Source organism: Cloeon dipterum, chromosome 3 (assembly GCF_949628265.1).
Source record: "Cloeon dipterum chromosome 3, ieCloDipt1.1, whole genome shotgun sequence".
NCBI classification, from domain to species: domain Eukaryota; kingdom Metazoa; phylum Arthropoda; class Insecta; order Ephemeroptera; family Baetidae; genus Cloeon; species Cloeon dipterum.
Genome location: NC_088788.1, coordinates 19,203,703 through 19,218,096, shown reverse-complemented (window position 1 = coordinate 19,218,096; position 14,394 = coordinate 19,203,703). Strand labels below are relative to the sequence as shown.

The following is a 14,394-nucleotide window of genomic DNA, read 5'->3' as shown; positions in this document are numbered from 1 at the left end:
CAATACTGAATGCTTGTTTATTTTAGCAAACAAATTAAATAACTTAAAGAATAATGAATGAAAGAGAGCGAACAAATCTAACAAAAAAAGAAGCATCTATCAAAGTAGAGGTAAATTGTAAATGCATTTTTTGATTGGGTATTTATTAAATACAAAATAGTTCGGTAACCGAAACACTTTTTCGATAAAAGGCTCTGTAAACAGGCTTGGAATGCAATGTTAAAGTGATGTAATTAGAAATCAAAGCCGTGAATGCAGCGATGTTGCTTTTACATAATTTTGTTGCGTAATGCCAATTTAATTTTGCTTAACATGCGTGAAAGAACAGTGCAAAATTTTGATGCTTCATTCTAGTATATCACGTCGACCTCATTAGTTGGCCGGATTGAATCGAGATCTAGTGTCGGTTTATTATTTGCAGCTGCGCGCGCGAAGGATACACACAATGATGTATATACGCGCGTGCTTTGCCTCTCATTCTCTACACATTCAGAAGTGCGAATGAACACGATTGTTTTCTTTTATATCTCTAGGTCAACAAAGGAGAGAGATAATCATGATTATCCTTCGCCGAGCGGGGCACTTGTTAGATGATAATAACAACTGCCCGGGTGGAATTGGGCTATGTACCTTTTTAAGCATGTGCGGCACAAAGCCGAATTCGCGGCAGCGAAAAGCCGCGCTTTCAAAAGCCATTTTGCGTAATTCACCAAGTGCTCATTTGAGTTGTTCACGTCACTCATTCGCTTTTATTCACTCTCCGTCTCCGCGCGGCGCGAGTGCTATACTCGAATACGACGAAGATAACATCGCACCGTGCATTTTATTCTTTCCCTTGGATCCACTTACACACTTTTAAGCCGCCGTTCGTTATCGCAATCTCTCGGCGCGACTGCAAAGAATTGGCAAAAGGATTCTTCAGATGCTGAGTCGAGTCGACATCTTTGTGCCGCGATCGTGTGCAAAGTTTCAATTAAAATGCTAATGCGTGCTCGCTTGTTATGTAAACGCGAATAAATAAAATCTGGCAATTTGGCTAAAAACCATCTCTGGCTGCCCGCACGCTGCGTTTTATTATTTTACTCATCGCCACGTCTCTCGCGTGTGTTTGGAATATAGAATTAATTAGCCCGAGAGAAAACGAAACTCGATAGCCAGCCAAAACATTTCAATTTGAAAGAATCCGACTGACATTTTCTCATGCATAAGTAATTTTCCAAAATTCAGCATTCTTGAATCCTTTCTATTTTCAAGTTTTTCCTCGCGGATTGCGGATTTCTGATTTCAAATCTCAGCAGCTGAGTGATCCGCGAGGTCGTGCTTGGGTTATTAAGTTAAAGTCTGAATCATTTTCGAGAAATCCACATCATAAGTCAAACTCTCGGCGCGCGCTAGCGATTACAAACCTGGCCGTGACCAGCGAGTCAAATTGAATACATGCCTGCGCCGAGGCATTTTTAATTCTCCTCCCACTACACGCATTTGCATTCAATTTGGCTTCATCTGGAATGAGCAACGCTCTGCACACACACACGTACCGGGCCGCCGCTTTTGCAATGCAAAAAAGAGAAATAACGTCAACGTGTATTCAATTACAAGCGAGCGGCAGGTTAATGGTCAGCGAGCGCGAATAAACAAGGGCGACTTACAATAAATAAAGAAGCCGGATCATTATTTCCCGGCGAGAACGAAAGGTGAACCGTGTAAATTGTCCGAGCTGCAAAAGTCTTTGAGCAACAAAAGATTGGGTTTTGCAAGCAGCCCAAGTGGTCAGTCAGCTATCTGGAAGAAAAATGACGTCAGCCTGTGCCCGCGAGCGCTGCTTTTCGCTCTGAGTGTGTGTTTTTCTGCCCACGTCATAATTTATTGCTGCAGCCTGAAAACGAGTAAAACTCGGTCCCTGCTCCTTGATTACGTTGGGCCTGCACCATACTGATTTTAATTAACATTTACACAACCCCGGCCCGGCCGAACTCGCACCTCTCGCGGCGAGATGCTGCTGCTCATGCTGCCGTCGGTAATTGGACAAATTGCCGATGCTCGCAGCATTTTTTATTGTGTGATTGCCCAAACGGCTCGTTTGCCGCAGAAAACCGGACTCGTAAACTGCACTCGACTTGCGTAAACAGCATCTTCGATCTAATAAAATGCCAAACGCTTCGTTAAGACGCTCGGCTTTTGCGTAAATCTCGAGTGAAAATCAATGCGGTGCCGGTGTAAAGAAGACAAATCAATCTGACGCCACCGAGCGATTGATTCGATTGTTATTTACAGCCCCGCTGGTCCATTTTGAGAGAGATGAAAAAACTCAAACCTAGTTCTTTTATCTCGTTCGCTGCCAGCTCCATTCTCGAAGTTGCGCAAAAGGCGAATTTGCAATTTAAGACGCAGCATGGGAGAGTTTAATTGATATTTGGATCAATAAGCGGAATCAATGAGAATAAAATAAAATGTGGAACCGCCAGCAGTGGGGAAAGCTCTGCACGGCGGAGGCTCCCCGCGCGTTCGCCGCGATTGAATTGCGACGATGAAACAAATGACCGGCCGCACCAAATAAGGCGGCCAATTGTTTATTTAAACCGTTTATTGACAAAGGAAATTGACACGTCATTTGAAAAATTGTCGCACGCGGCAGCAAAGGAGCCAGTCTCGTTTCTCCATGGCCCGCCAGTTATAAAGTTAACTTTTTTCTAACGTGGTCACGGCCGGCCCTCGAGGAGATAATATAAAACGAATTCGGCGGCGTGCGTTGGCTCATACCAAGCGACCAAATACGTCCAGAAATATGCCTCGCTTTTCGCTAATGGACTCTGCTGGCAATAATTGTTTGTGTGCGGAGGCAGCAGCTTGCTCTTTTTTGTAATTATTGCAAAGCAATCGCAGCATTGGCCCAATTTTTCGACTGCACTTTGGCTCAATTCCGTGGAAATTTATTTATTTATTGCCAATCATCGTGAAAGGAGAAGCGATAACTGTCCAATTTGAATGTTTTTTACGGTTGATGTCTATAAAAACTTATCGGATAGAAATTCCTAATATGTTTGAAGCTCATCAAATGCATAGATCGTGGTTAATTCACACGCATTTAAAAAATATATGTTGAAATTCCCTTGGCCGCATATTTTTTCGATATCCGATGATATGAAACGAAAGGAAAATTGAGTTTTGAGAAAGTTACCACGTTGGTGCTTCACCTCTTTACATCTAGAAATTTATGATGTACGAAGAGACAGTAAATTATTTTTATAGTGTATTATGAATTCATGCAAGCACTCAGCCGCCACAATAAAATGCATAAATATCACTGCGTCTTTCAAGCACAATAAAGGTCGCTAATTCGACTTCCAAGAGCCTCACCCACGCCGAAATCTTCAATTCACTTGCTGCGAGAGTGGTGCCAAATTCGAGGCAAATTGCCCAATTTCCAAGCAGACCCTTTTCTCGCGCGCAGCGGGACCTCATCAAATTAAAAGAGCTCCGTGGGCCGCGTCGCAAAACACTTCAGGAAAAGTAATCCGACTGAAGCTGATTCTTTCATCAAGGAATGTAAATTATGCGAGTTTTCTTTTCTCGTGCAAGTATACGGCACCGGAGAAAAATCCCTTCTTGGCCTTTTGTATTCGTGTCAAGATCCTCTCGGCCGGCGTGTCTCAATTTGGATTATTTTCCTTAGTAGATCTCGCGCCTTATTCAGAGCCGAAACCATTTCCATGCCAACAAAAGGAGTCATTTGCCAACTTATTTAGTACGTGTCAGGTGCGCGCCCGGGCAAAAAACGCATATTATAACGTTGTTATGCTGCCTCGCGGACGCGCCATTTTGAATACAATATGTGTAGATAATTACGTTGCAATTTGCAGAGAGACCGCCGGGCTATATTTATGCACTCCCCGTTCGCATGTGTGTGTGTGTGTGTTATGTGTCGAAAGCCCGCCGATTTACTTTCTATGTAATTAGCGTCGCGGGCTGGCCACAATGAAAAGCAATTTACTCGCTGACAACACAAACACACTCGCTTTGGCCCAGCACTATTGTGTCTCCCTTGACGACTCAATTTCCAGAAAACCTTTTTTAATTATGTTTGCCGTTCAAAGAGGAGAAATAGTGCTCATTAAAAATGTGCTCCAACTTGCCGAAAAAAAACAGTTTTAAAATGCGTGGAAGTAATGAATGGCCTGGAAGGGTCACTAAAATATAGCAAAACGAAGCTCAAAAAATTAAATTTCATAAATGAGAAATGAGCTTTTACAATAACTTTTGAATGACAAAATTTCATTTGGCTGAAAGTTGTCTTCAAATTATTTTTCATTTTAATGCTTCTTTTTCAGACCAAAACCGCCTGTCAGTGTGCTTTCCTTTTATAAAAGTACCCATTTTGATGCACAAATTCAAAAGAACTGACTTATATTATTTATAATAATTATCATATTTGAGTCTTGATTGGTTTGATTAGCGAAATCAGTTGAGCTGGATGAAAAATAATTTGCATTCATTGAAATGATCCTGGTGTAAGCTTTAGGAGGCAGGCACGTTTCCCAAAGAAGGCAAATTGAGCCTAATAAACTAAAGTATAAAAACGATTTAATTAATTTGACTTTATTCTTTATACAATAAAAGTGCCCCATTTTTATAATTTAAGTCAAATAAATTTGACCCACACAGAATTCCATTCACAGCAGATATTACAAATTACCTACTCTTACTAAATGTGCATTGAATGTGACATAAAAGGCATTCAATGTAATTTAATCCTTATGAGACGATGGTATCTAGACGGTCACATTCTACCAAAAAGCTAACATATCTCCCGATTGTTCATTGAATTTGTAAAACACGCGGCATTTTTCTTGATGTTATGAAAATACGTCGTTTTCTAGCTCATTTAATTTTAAACGAATTCAATTTACATTTCAAATGGCGGCGTAATGAAGAGATGAAACTGCTTAACGAGCGGGCGAAAACGTCGGAATACGCCCGTTTCGACTAGTACCAGCAGGCCCGCTCAAATTTATGGTTATTGCCAGTTCTTTTGAGCAGAAATTACAACAAATTACCACCTTCCATCATAAGGTACGTGCCAGGTGCAGCGAAATGCGATCTGTCAGATCGATTCAACCGAGTTGCAGCCCAAGGGCGATCGTTTTTCACCGCATTTCGCCATACGATACATCAGCAATGGAAATAAAAAATATGAAATGGCGAATCGGAAAAATGCGATGAGAAATCGCGAGTGCGCGTCTGCACGTAGCAACTAGAGAAGATTACGTGCAGTTTTGAAATCAAACTCACTCACACCAGCGGCTGCGGTGCTAAATGATTTTATTATGCTGACTCCGAAGAAATATGCGCTGGCCGAAATTGCGGTGCCTATAAAACGCGACAAGAAAAATCAGGGCGCGCAGTGCGTTATCGCGACAAAGGCGGACCGCATGAATAAACACCTGCGATTGCTCGCGGCTCGTAAAAAGGATTAAGTCACATTTCTTCGCAAGCCAGATCCAGTCCTCAATCAGTTCGGTGCTCTCATTTACTTAGTTAGCAGCGCGTACATATGGACTTATCCACTTTAATCATTATCAGATTTGATTTTCAGTAGATAAGCAAAATGCTCAGTTCGGAGATTTGAGAGCTTTTGCCAATTAAAATAAACCTTGGGCCCTTTCAGTTGGTTTTTGGAGAGAACGTGCAATAACATAAATAAATCAAACGACGTCTCAGCATGCAAATGCCACGAACATGTTCTTGGTAGCCTATTTACGATAGTGCTTTTATCTCTAACTGACTTAGTATATTTGACAAATATTAATATAATAGAAATGAAGATTAGAAATTATTTCAAGAAAACTTGAAATAAATTAATTGTTCGATTTAAATTAGGTGATGCAAAATTATCAGTTAAAGTAGTTTTAGCAAATCTATTAGTTTTTTATGCAACGATTTCTCAATTTAATTAATATTAATTCTAATCTACACCTTAAAATATCAGTTTTAATATACCACTTCAATTGTTCATTTGCATACTTAAAGTTTTTTATTCTCAGAAACATTTTGGCATAAAGAAAATATTAATTTCTGGCTGGCAACAAAATGGTTACCATTCCAAAGTGAGAGCACTTGGGGCACCTTGCACAATCGGAGAGTGTTATTGCTATCGCGCTTGGCAATGGTCGCGAGGTACGGTACCTTTATTGCCGCGGCGGCATATCCTCTAATTGCAATCATTGCTCTCCACCTGCAACAATCACAACAAATTGCCCTTTTTCTCTCTCTATCTTCCAAGAATTTACAAATACACTGACGTGGCCCTCATTTTCTTTCTCCAGCTCGTGGATTAGACCACGTAGGTTCGCGCTGCTTTTTTTCCACCACGCTTTTCGCTGACAAGGCCGGAATGGAAAAGGTCAGAATGCAGGTCGTGTCGAGGCGAAATAATAAACCGGCAGCTTTACTGCGTGCATTTGTTTGCTCATTAGACGTTTGAAAGCAACGCGGCTACCGTCCGGCCTGTGCTCTTTTCAATTATGGCCCAACAGATGTTTTTGCCCCGGCTTTTTCTTTCAAAATGATTAATTACATTGCTCAGGCCGCATATGGTAATGTGTACACAATGCCTAAAATGGACAACATCTTTCAAATTTCTAGGTTTCACGCTCTTTAGCGTCAACTGCCGAGACCAGATCTGTTTAATATTCATCTCACCTCGATAAATATTTCGGTGCAATTGATGATGATCGGCCAACAGTGCCGCGCGCTCAAGGGCAATTTTCATTCACAGAGTCAAGCACTGTAATTTACATAAGCTGCACTTGAAAAGAGAGGCAAAGGGCAAAATGTTCGCTCGCAGCAGCTGTCAATCTGTGCGGAAAGTCGTGTGTTTACAACGCGTGAATAAGCACTATTTTGCACATGCAAGACGACGATCACTATTAGATTCAAATTGCTCGTAATGCGTGGTTGTAAATTCATCAAGAACAAAAAGCAATTTCACGCGAGGGCGGTCAAACGGTTCACTTGAGCGAAGCAGCGAAAACAATTGAGCGCTAACTATACGCGAGCGAGGCGTATAAATCAATGTTGGGATTGGCAGGCAGGCGGGCCGCGCGCGGATTACCTCGCTCTGTGTGTGTGTATTATTTTCACAACGCCTTTTCATTATCCCAGCCCGCTGAACAAGGTGTAATTCCCTTCATATTCGGGTATCCTTTCTTTCGCAACACTGAAATAATATCACAAAAGGTATGTCCATTGAGACAACCACAATGCTTCTCTAATTAACCTTAATTGATAGTTCAATCTAAATTATTTCACAAGTCGGTGCTCGTATCGTGATAGCAAGTACAAAAATTGAATTAAAATAAAGTTTTCGCCCCCCTTTTGTCATCCGGTATATCAATTCTTTTGAAGTTTCCTGATGCACACTTCCAAGTCAACAAATGGAAAACATATTTCATTGAGTAATTCACATTAACTTTGTCCTGCGTGAGATTACATCATGGATTCAATCGTTTTTTTTTTTTTTTTTGTTATCCTCCGCTTAATCATTTTGCATTACAAGTTTTTTTAAATGTCCTTCAATATTTTATCAAGAATACACAAGTATACTCATGCAGTAATTATAAAATTCCCCGTAGTTATTTTTTACTTTGTCTCTCGTTAAGACAATGGAGGGTGACCCTCAGAATCAACAAAATAAATCTCGAGTGCAGTATATTGTATTGTGCTGCAAATTGCTCTGATGATGAGTCTTAATCCGAGGCCTTTGATCAACAGGATTTGCTACAGCGGCTCTTCAGGTTGTTTGATCACGACCGGGACGGCCTGTTGCACCAGGAGGAGTGGGTGGAATTTCTCAAAGCCAGGTTGACGTAAGTATCCATGCTTCACACACATTTTCTATTCGCATAAATAATCGTAGCACACTTCTGTATCCTTCTAAAAAGAGCACATCGCGATCCCCGTGGATTTTTCTCTTCGCAGCGGTTGAGCAATTCGTCCTTGGATTGCATCTCGCAAAAAGCGAAATACTGCACTTTGATTATTTCACGTAATTGAGTTGCTGCTGCGCGAAAACCCATCATTTGGCCACAAATGTTTTTGTGTTTCGCTATGCGATTGTGATCGACTCAGACCTCCCGAAGGGCAGGCCTTGCACGAATCTAACCGTTGGAAATATTTAATGCAACTCAATGGAACAAAATAAATATTAGACATTAAGATACATACCGAAAACCTTTGTAGATAATTTTGAAAAACATCATATTGAAAAAACGTTTGATATCAATTCCTAAAAATAAATGCCAGCAATAATTTTGTTTATTTTCCTTTATTTCAATTGCTTCTGAAATCAAGTCTAAAACTATACGTGAGATTTTTCGCCACACGCAGTTTTTTCCTTAAATTTATTGTGCTTGCAGTAATTTAAACAACAAAGAAGAGATAAAATAGATGTTCTTTAGATGGTTTGTTCAGCACACAATTCAACGCTAGTCGCGGGCTGTTACTCCATTGTCTTTGGCCCGCGTGTGGAATGAGGCCTGCAACACAATTTGAGCCCAAATAGGCGCAGCAGTCGATGAAACGAAGCGATAAACTTTGACAGAACAGTCTCTCGCGGCGCAACGTAATGGGTGCAATCAGTGGTTTTGCATAAAATCTTGATTCCGTCCGCCCACTCGTCCGCTCCCTGCTTCATAATAAACACATTTGTATATTATGATTAAATAAGACAGCAATTGTTGTTGCTTCGATGACACTATCTCCGGTTGTCATCAGACGCTCGCGGCTCGCCGCAAATATACTCACACACGCCGACTGAATTCAAATTTTCGCCATGTAACACACCGTCTCGAAAAATCCGATCAATCTCTTCGGCCGAACAATAAAACGGCGCTTTTTTCAAGCCAACACTGACCCTCTTTTGGTGGGCGGCGGACGGAAGAGAGAAGAAAGCCTCTTATCGGATTTGGGCTTAGCAGCAAGTTGCAATTCGCTCGAAATTGCGCAACAGAAGTTGAAATTCGAAGGTGCATAATATATATATGTACTCCAAGTCGGCATTAAGTAGTCGATAAATATTCATTTTCGTACGGGTGAAAGGGATTTGTACTCGGCGGCCTGAAATGCGTCGTACTAAGTCGCTGCTGACTAAATCGATCTGTTTGACAGTGATGAGAAGCAAGTTGACTTCGCCGAACAGGTCGAGAGCGTGGCCTACGTCCTCTGCGGCGACGCCCCTATTACCCTCGAAAAGTTCTGCGAGATTTTCAACGCCAAAGGGGTGAGTAGTTTCACCTTAAATACCAAACGTACCCTCAGAAAACGTAACGAAAATTGATCAAAATGTTGAAAATCCAATTAAATTTAATTTAGTGTATTTGATAACTATCTGCAATTAAGGGAACAATAAAATTCGGCTCCGAATTGTTTCCCTTGAAATTCCGATTGGTGTGGTTTTGGCTGGTTGGGCGTGTTTTAAAACGCAGATTGGTGAACAGGTGCTAGATAAACTTTACCGGCTGGTGGACCTCGACTCGGACGGAGTTGTCACGCCGGAGCAGGTGATCGAGTTCATTTCCAACATCAGCAGTCCGCGGTACGTTTGTAAATCAGTGTGTTCTAAAGCAGGCTGATTTTTTGCCTTCCTTTTCTCTCCTCAGGCCCCTGGCTGGGTTCGATGCCGCCAGTCTTGAGTGGCTTGAGCAACTTTTTAGGCAAACAGTCGGCGACCAGAATGAAATCAGAAGAGATGACTTTAAAAAGATTGTCATATCTAAAAATGTGAGTTAATTAAAATAAAACTGTGAATGCGCTTTTTAAAGAGTGAAATGAAATTAAAATAATACTTAAATAATTATAATGGCAAATTTTGATAGTTAAAATTTCACTTTTGCAGCCCTTCTTCACGGAGAGGGTGTTCCAAATTTTCGACAAGGATAACTCGGGTACCATCTCTTTGCAAGAGTTCATCGACGCGATGCACCAGTTCGCCGGCCAGAGCACCGACGATAAGATCAGGTTTCTCTTCAAAGTTTACGACTTGGACGGTAAGTGTGACCTTTCGCGCGGATTGTATGTTTCGCGAGTCTATATAAACGGCCGTAAAATTTGACGATTTTGCATGATAGGCGACGGGCTCATTCAGCACAAGGAGCTGCAACACGTGATGCGAGCATGCATGGAGGAGAACGGCATGAAGTTCAGCGAAGAGCAGGTGGAGGACCTGACCATGGCCCTGTTCGAGGACGCTGACGTAGAGATCAGGGGGGCTATTACCTTCGAGGCGCTCAAGGCGCAGTTGGAAAAGCACGACGGTCTTCTAGAGAACCTCACAATCAGGTGCAACCCTGAGATTGCATGCGTTTAGATCACTTACTTGATCGAAATCAACTTGAAGGGAAAAATGTTTTAAAATTTTGTTATATGTTTGGGAAAAATCTGAAAATTGAATTGACGTTGGAATTTTGAACAACGGGCCAGTGCATTGTGACATCATCACTTCTCAGTTAGCCTTTTCAGTGATTTTTTGCTGCTTGTTTGATTTTCTTTTGTTGCTCTTGCTAATTTATGCCATACATTCAGTGCAACAAGTGGCGTTTCCTGATCTTAATCAGCCTTAAAATTGATCACGTCACGATTTTTACTTACCAATCTTTTCTTCCAGCGCCAGTCTGCCAATTTACATATAAATTAAAAGTACTTTGTAGTCTTTACATTTTTGCCAAACGTAAAAAACGACATTCATGTCTTATAAGGGGTTGAATTATAATAAAAAATAAATTTAAACGGAGTTCATATCTGTTGCCAGTATTGATCGGTGGTTGGTGCCCCCAAAGCCAAAACCCACCCCCAAGTCGATTTGGGGCAAACTGCTGGCGATGCGTCCGTACCAATTCAGCATGCCTTACGTCAAGAACAACTACGTCTATCTCGCGTTCCTCTTGCTAGTAATCATCGTGAACATCGGCCTTTTCGTTTCACGCGCCATCCAGTACAGAGAGTCCAATTGGTACACGATATTCGCCCGCGCCTGCGGTAAGTTCACGCTGACAAGTTGAATTGTCCTCTTTACGTGAAAACCAATAAAGTTACAAAATGGCTTATACTCTATACTGATCTAATGAACTCTAATATAATGACACTTATTATATCAGTGCAATTTATCCGTTTCGTAATGTTATGCATGCATCGTGTATTTTTGAATATTTGATTTGTTTTCTTTTCGCAGGCCAATGTCTCAACTTTAACTGCATGTTCGTCCTGGTGCTCATGTTACGGCAGTGCATCACTTTCTTGCGAACACGCGGCTGGGGAGTAATATTACCTCTGGACCAGCACATTTACTTCCACAAGCTGACCGGCGTCTTAATTTTCGTTTACAGTGTGGTGCACACAATCATGCACCTCATCAATTTCAGTGAGTGCGCACTATTCTGCGGAGAATAAACACACATTCACTCGCTGTCTGTTTTTTTTCTCTCCCTCACAGCCACCGTCGTGGTTTATCACCCAGAGATCAACGCTGCGAATTACACGGCCGCCGAGTGGCTGTTCACCGCCAAGCCGGGCCTCTTCGGCCTCATTCCCGGTGTCGCCAATCCGACCGGATTCGCCTTGCTAGCAATCCTCATCATTATGTTCATTTGCTCGCAGCCGTTTGTTCGCAGAGGCGGTTGTTTTGAGGTACCCCAAATTGAAAAAATACATTACAAAAGAATTAAAATTAAAACTGACGCTGTTCAGAAAATAATTTAAAAAATAAATTCACTCAGAATTTTAATCCATTATTTAAATGCAATAAGCATTTTTTTTAAATTTGCCACCAGATTTTCTACTACACTCACTTGCTGTACATTCCCTTCTGGATCCTGACGCTACTACACGGACCAAATTTCTGGAAGTGGTACGTCATACCCGGCGCTATCTACTTGATCGAGCGAGTGGTGCGCTTTGTCAACATGCAGACACAGCACGGACAGACGTACATCAGTTCTGGCATTCTGCTGCCCTCCAAGGTCACGCATTTGGTCATCAAGCGACCTCCGCACTTTGTTTTCCACCCCGGCGACTATGTGTTCGTCAGCGTGCCCGCCATCGCCAAGTACGAGTCGCACCCGTTCACCATTAGCAGTGCGCCGGAGCAGGGAGGTGAGTGCCAAATCGTCATCGTATTTCAAGACAGGAAACGGAGACGGTAAATCCGGATTGTTCCTGAAATTCAGGCAGAACAGGAAAATATTTTCAGAGTTCAGAATTTTATTTTCTAATGAAATCTCTACAGTTATATTTATTTTTTTCGTATCTTATTGCCTGCATGCATTGTAATTCTGTTTCATTTTCCCAGCTGATTCTAAAATCTGTTGTTAGTTTGAAAGTGATGCGAGGGAGAATATTTAATTAATATGGCATAATGCCGAAAAATCTTGTATGAATGTGCTTTTTAGTTACATGCAAAAATGTTTTTTGCACTCTTTCTGGCATTAAGAATAATTCTAGCTGTTTCAACTCTTGCTTTCTAGATGAATTTTAATTTTACTAATTTTTTGCGGTTAAAATCTTTAGTTCTATGACAAAAACGCTAGAAATATTTTTTTTTAAAGGTTTCATTACATTGCGTTATAAGCTCTACCTTAAGGTTTCAGGAGCAGAATTTTGGGTGAAAATTCCGGAAAAATTTGTAACAAAACCAGACAGTACAGGAATGAAAAATTATTTTCTGAATTACTCTTGCAAAAATGCTCTAAGCGACCGACACGAGCACCCACGGAAATGAAATAACCGTGATCCGTGTTTGCTTTTGTTTAAAATATTTATGTGGGAATTTGCGTGTATGCTAATGAGACGAGGGATTTTAATGCACGCAATTTTTTTCTTTTATGGACAATTTTCTCGTTCAAAGACACGATTTGGCTGCACATCCGCGGCGTTGGGCAATGGACAAACCGACTTTACGAGTACTTTGAGCATGAGCAGGAAAGATTGCATTCCGAGGAGCAACAACAGCCCATTCCTCCGATGATAGAGGCCAAGCCGGGAGCAGCAAAGATTCAAGCGTGAGTAAACGCCACGCTGTCTCGGTCGTGCTTAAAATGCTTCTTTACATCTACTCCAAAGATCGATAATGCAGAAGTTTGGAGACAGAGACCGCTCTGTTGGGTTTAGGGGCGACGGCAGTTACTCCAACGAGAGCTTCGATATCACCGACGAAACGGTGCCAAAGCCGAGAGAATCTCCTCGTCCTACGGCAGTCGGTAACAGTAGCATCATCTTCTGTTTTATTTCTCTCGCGATGGTAACGAGCGAAATCGAATCTAGATAATCCATCCAAGATGGCTCTGGAGCGCAGGATTCAGTCCTTGACCAACGGCTCCAGCAGCAATGCAAGCAAAACCCTAGAAAAGTCACTGTCCATGCCGGACATGCAGACGCGAATGAAGAAGAGACAACGCGTACTCGCGTGAGTACAACGATAATAATGAGAATTACTTCTGCCAGAGCGCTAAGCCAGTGGCGTTTTTCGATCACTTCCGTACTCTGTTCTTTCTGCTTTGACTCAAGGGGCCCTGTCGAAGACAATGAAGAAATGAAATAAATAAAAATAGAGAGAGATTCCCTGGTTAAAAACCATATTTAATTTTTGCACTTTTTTGTCTCCTACGCAAGATTTTTTCATGTAAAATAGATAAAAAAAATTATAGATTTATTCATCAATGGCTTTACTTACAAAATTAAGAAATTCAAATTTTAGATAGCAGATCTTCAAATAAAAGCAATCATTTTTACAAAAGCATGAATTGAAAATTTTTATATGCAAAAAACTAGTTATTTTATCGTACCGGTCTGAACTTTATACCATTTGCTGGTACAATTGGTGAAATTAGAATTTTAGATTGATTTTAACAAAACAAAAATATAAATGAAACTTTGAAAGACGTGGGCCCTTTGCTTATTTTGCAGCTGAATTTCCTGTTTATTTGTGTGTCTATCTTGTGCTTTGTCCCGTCGCAGATTGCGCGAATTTGCCCGCTCAGAGAGCGAAAAGAGCTTTAACGAGGCGCAGGTCCGGCGGGCCCGCCTGCAGTCGCTGGGTTTGGCCTACCTCAGCCCCCAGAACCGCACTGTTGCCCAAAGCTTCCGCTACATGCGCCACAAACCCACGATAATCGCCTTCAAAACACCCAGTATGGAGGAGGCGGCCGCCGAGGCCGACGCAGCCGCCGCCGCCGCGGAGGCAGCGGTAGCGGCCAAAGCTACCGCCCCTGACCATCGGATGACCGAGGTCAAAATCGAGGAGGGCCGCGTACCCGCCCTTCTGCAGACCAGCGTGCTCAACGCCAAGAGGGGCTCCGTCACGCCCGCTAAGTTCCCTATTGGAAAACCCTTGGAGGTATATGTTTA

General features: G+C 41.9%; 1 protein-coding gene across 4 annotated transcripts in view; it reads left to right on the top strand.

Moving 5' to 3' along the window:
* Nox (NADPH oxidase) overlaps nucleotides 1-14,394 on the top strand; it is a 34,315-nt gene that overhangs the window by 16,535 nt on the left and 3,386 nt on the right. For 3 of the 4 annotated variants that reach the window (XM_065482422.1, XM_065482419.1, XM_065482420.1), the window contains exons 2-15: nucleotides 7,771-7,865; nucleotides 9,166-9,277; nucleotides 9,495-9,592; nucleotides 9,657-9,777; nucleotides 9,893-10,043; nucleotides 10,125-10,335; nucleotides 10,805-11,031; nucleotides 11,225-11,413; nucleotides 11,486-11,679; nucleotides 11,823-12,144; nucleotides 12,896-13,049; nucleotides 13,111-13,247; nucleotides 13,312-13,453; nucleotides 14,005-14,383. In XM_065482422.1, the coding sequence (XP_065338494.1) occupies nucleotides 7,771-7,865; nucleotides 9,166-9,277; nucleotides 9,495-9,592; nucleotides 9,657-9,777; nucleotides 9,893-10,043; nucleotides 10,125-10,335; nucleotides 10,805-11,031; nucleotides 11,225-11,413; nucleotides 11,486-11,679; nucleotides 11,823-12,144; nucleotides 12,896-13,049; nucleotides 13,111-13,247; nucleotides 13,312-13,453; nucleotides 14,005-14,383 (2,532 nt within the window). The remainder of the gene's footprint in view (nucleotides 1-7,770; nucleotides 7,866-9,165; nucleotides 9,278-9,494; nucleotides 9,593-9,656; nucleotides 9,778-9,892; nucleotides 10,044-10,124; nucleotides 10,336-10,804; nucleotides 11,032-11,224; nucleotides 11,414-11,485; nucleotides 11,680-11,822; nucleotides 12,145-12,895; nucleotides 13,050-13,110; nucleotides 13,248-13,311; nucleotides 13,454-14,004; nucleotides 14,384-14,394) is intronic. The other variant, XM_065482421.1, reaches the window with a different exon arrangement.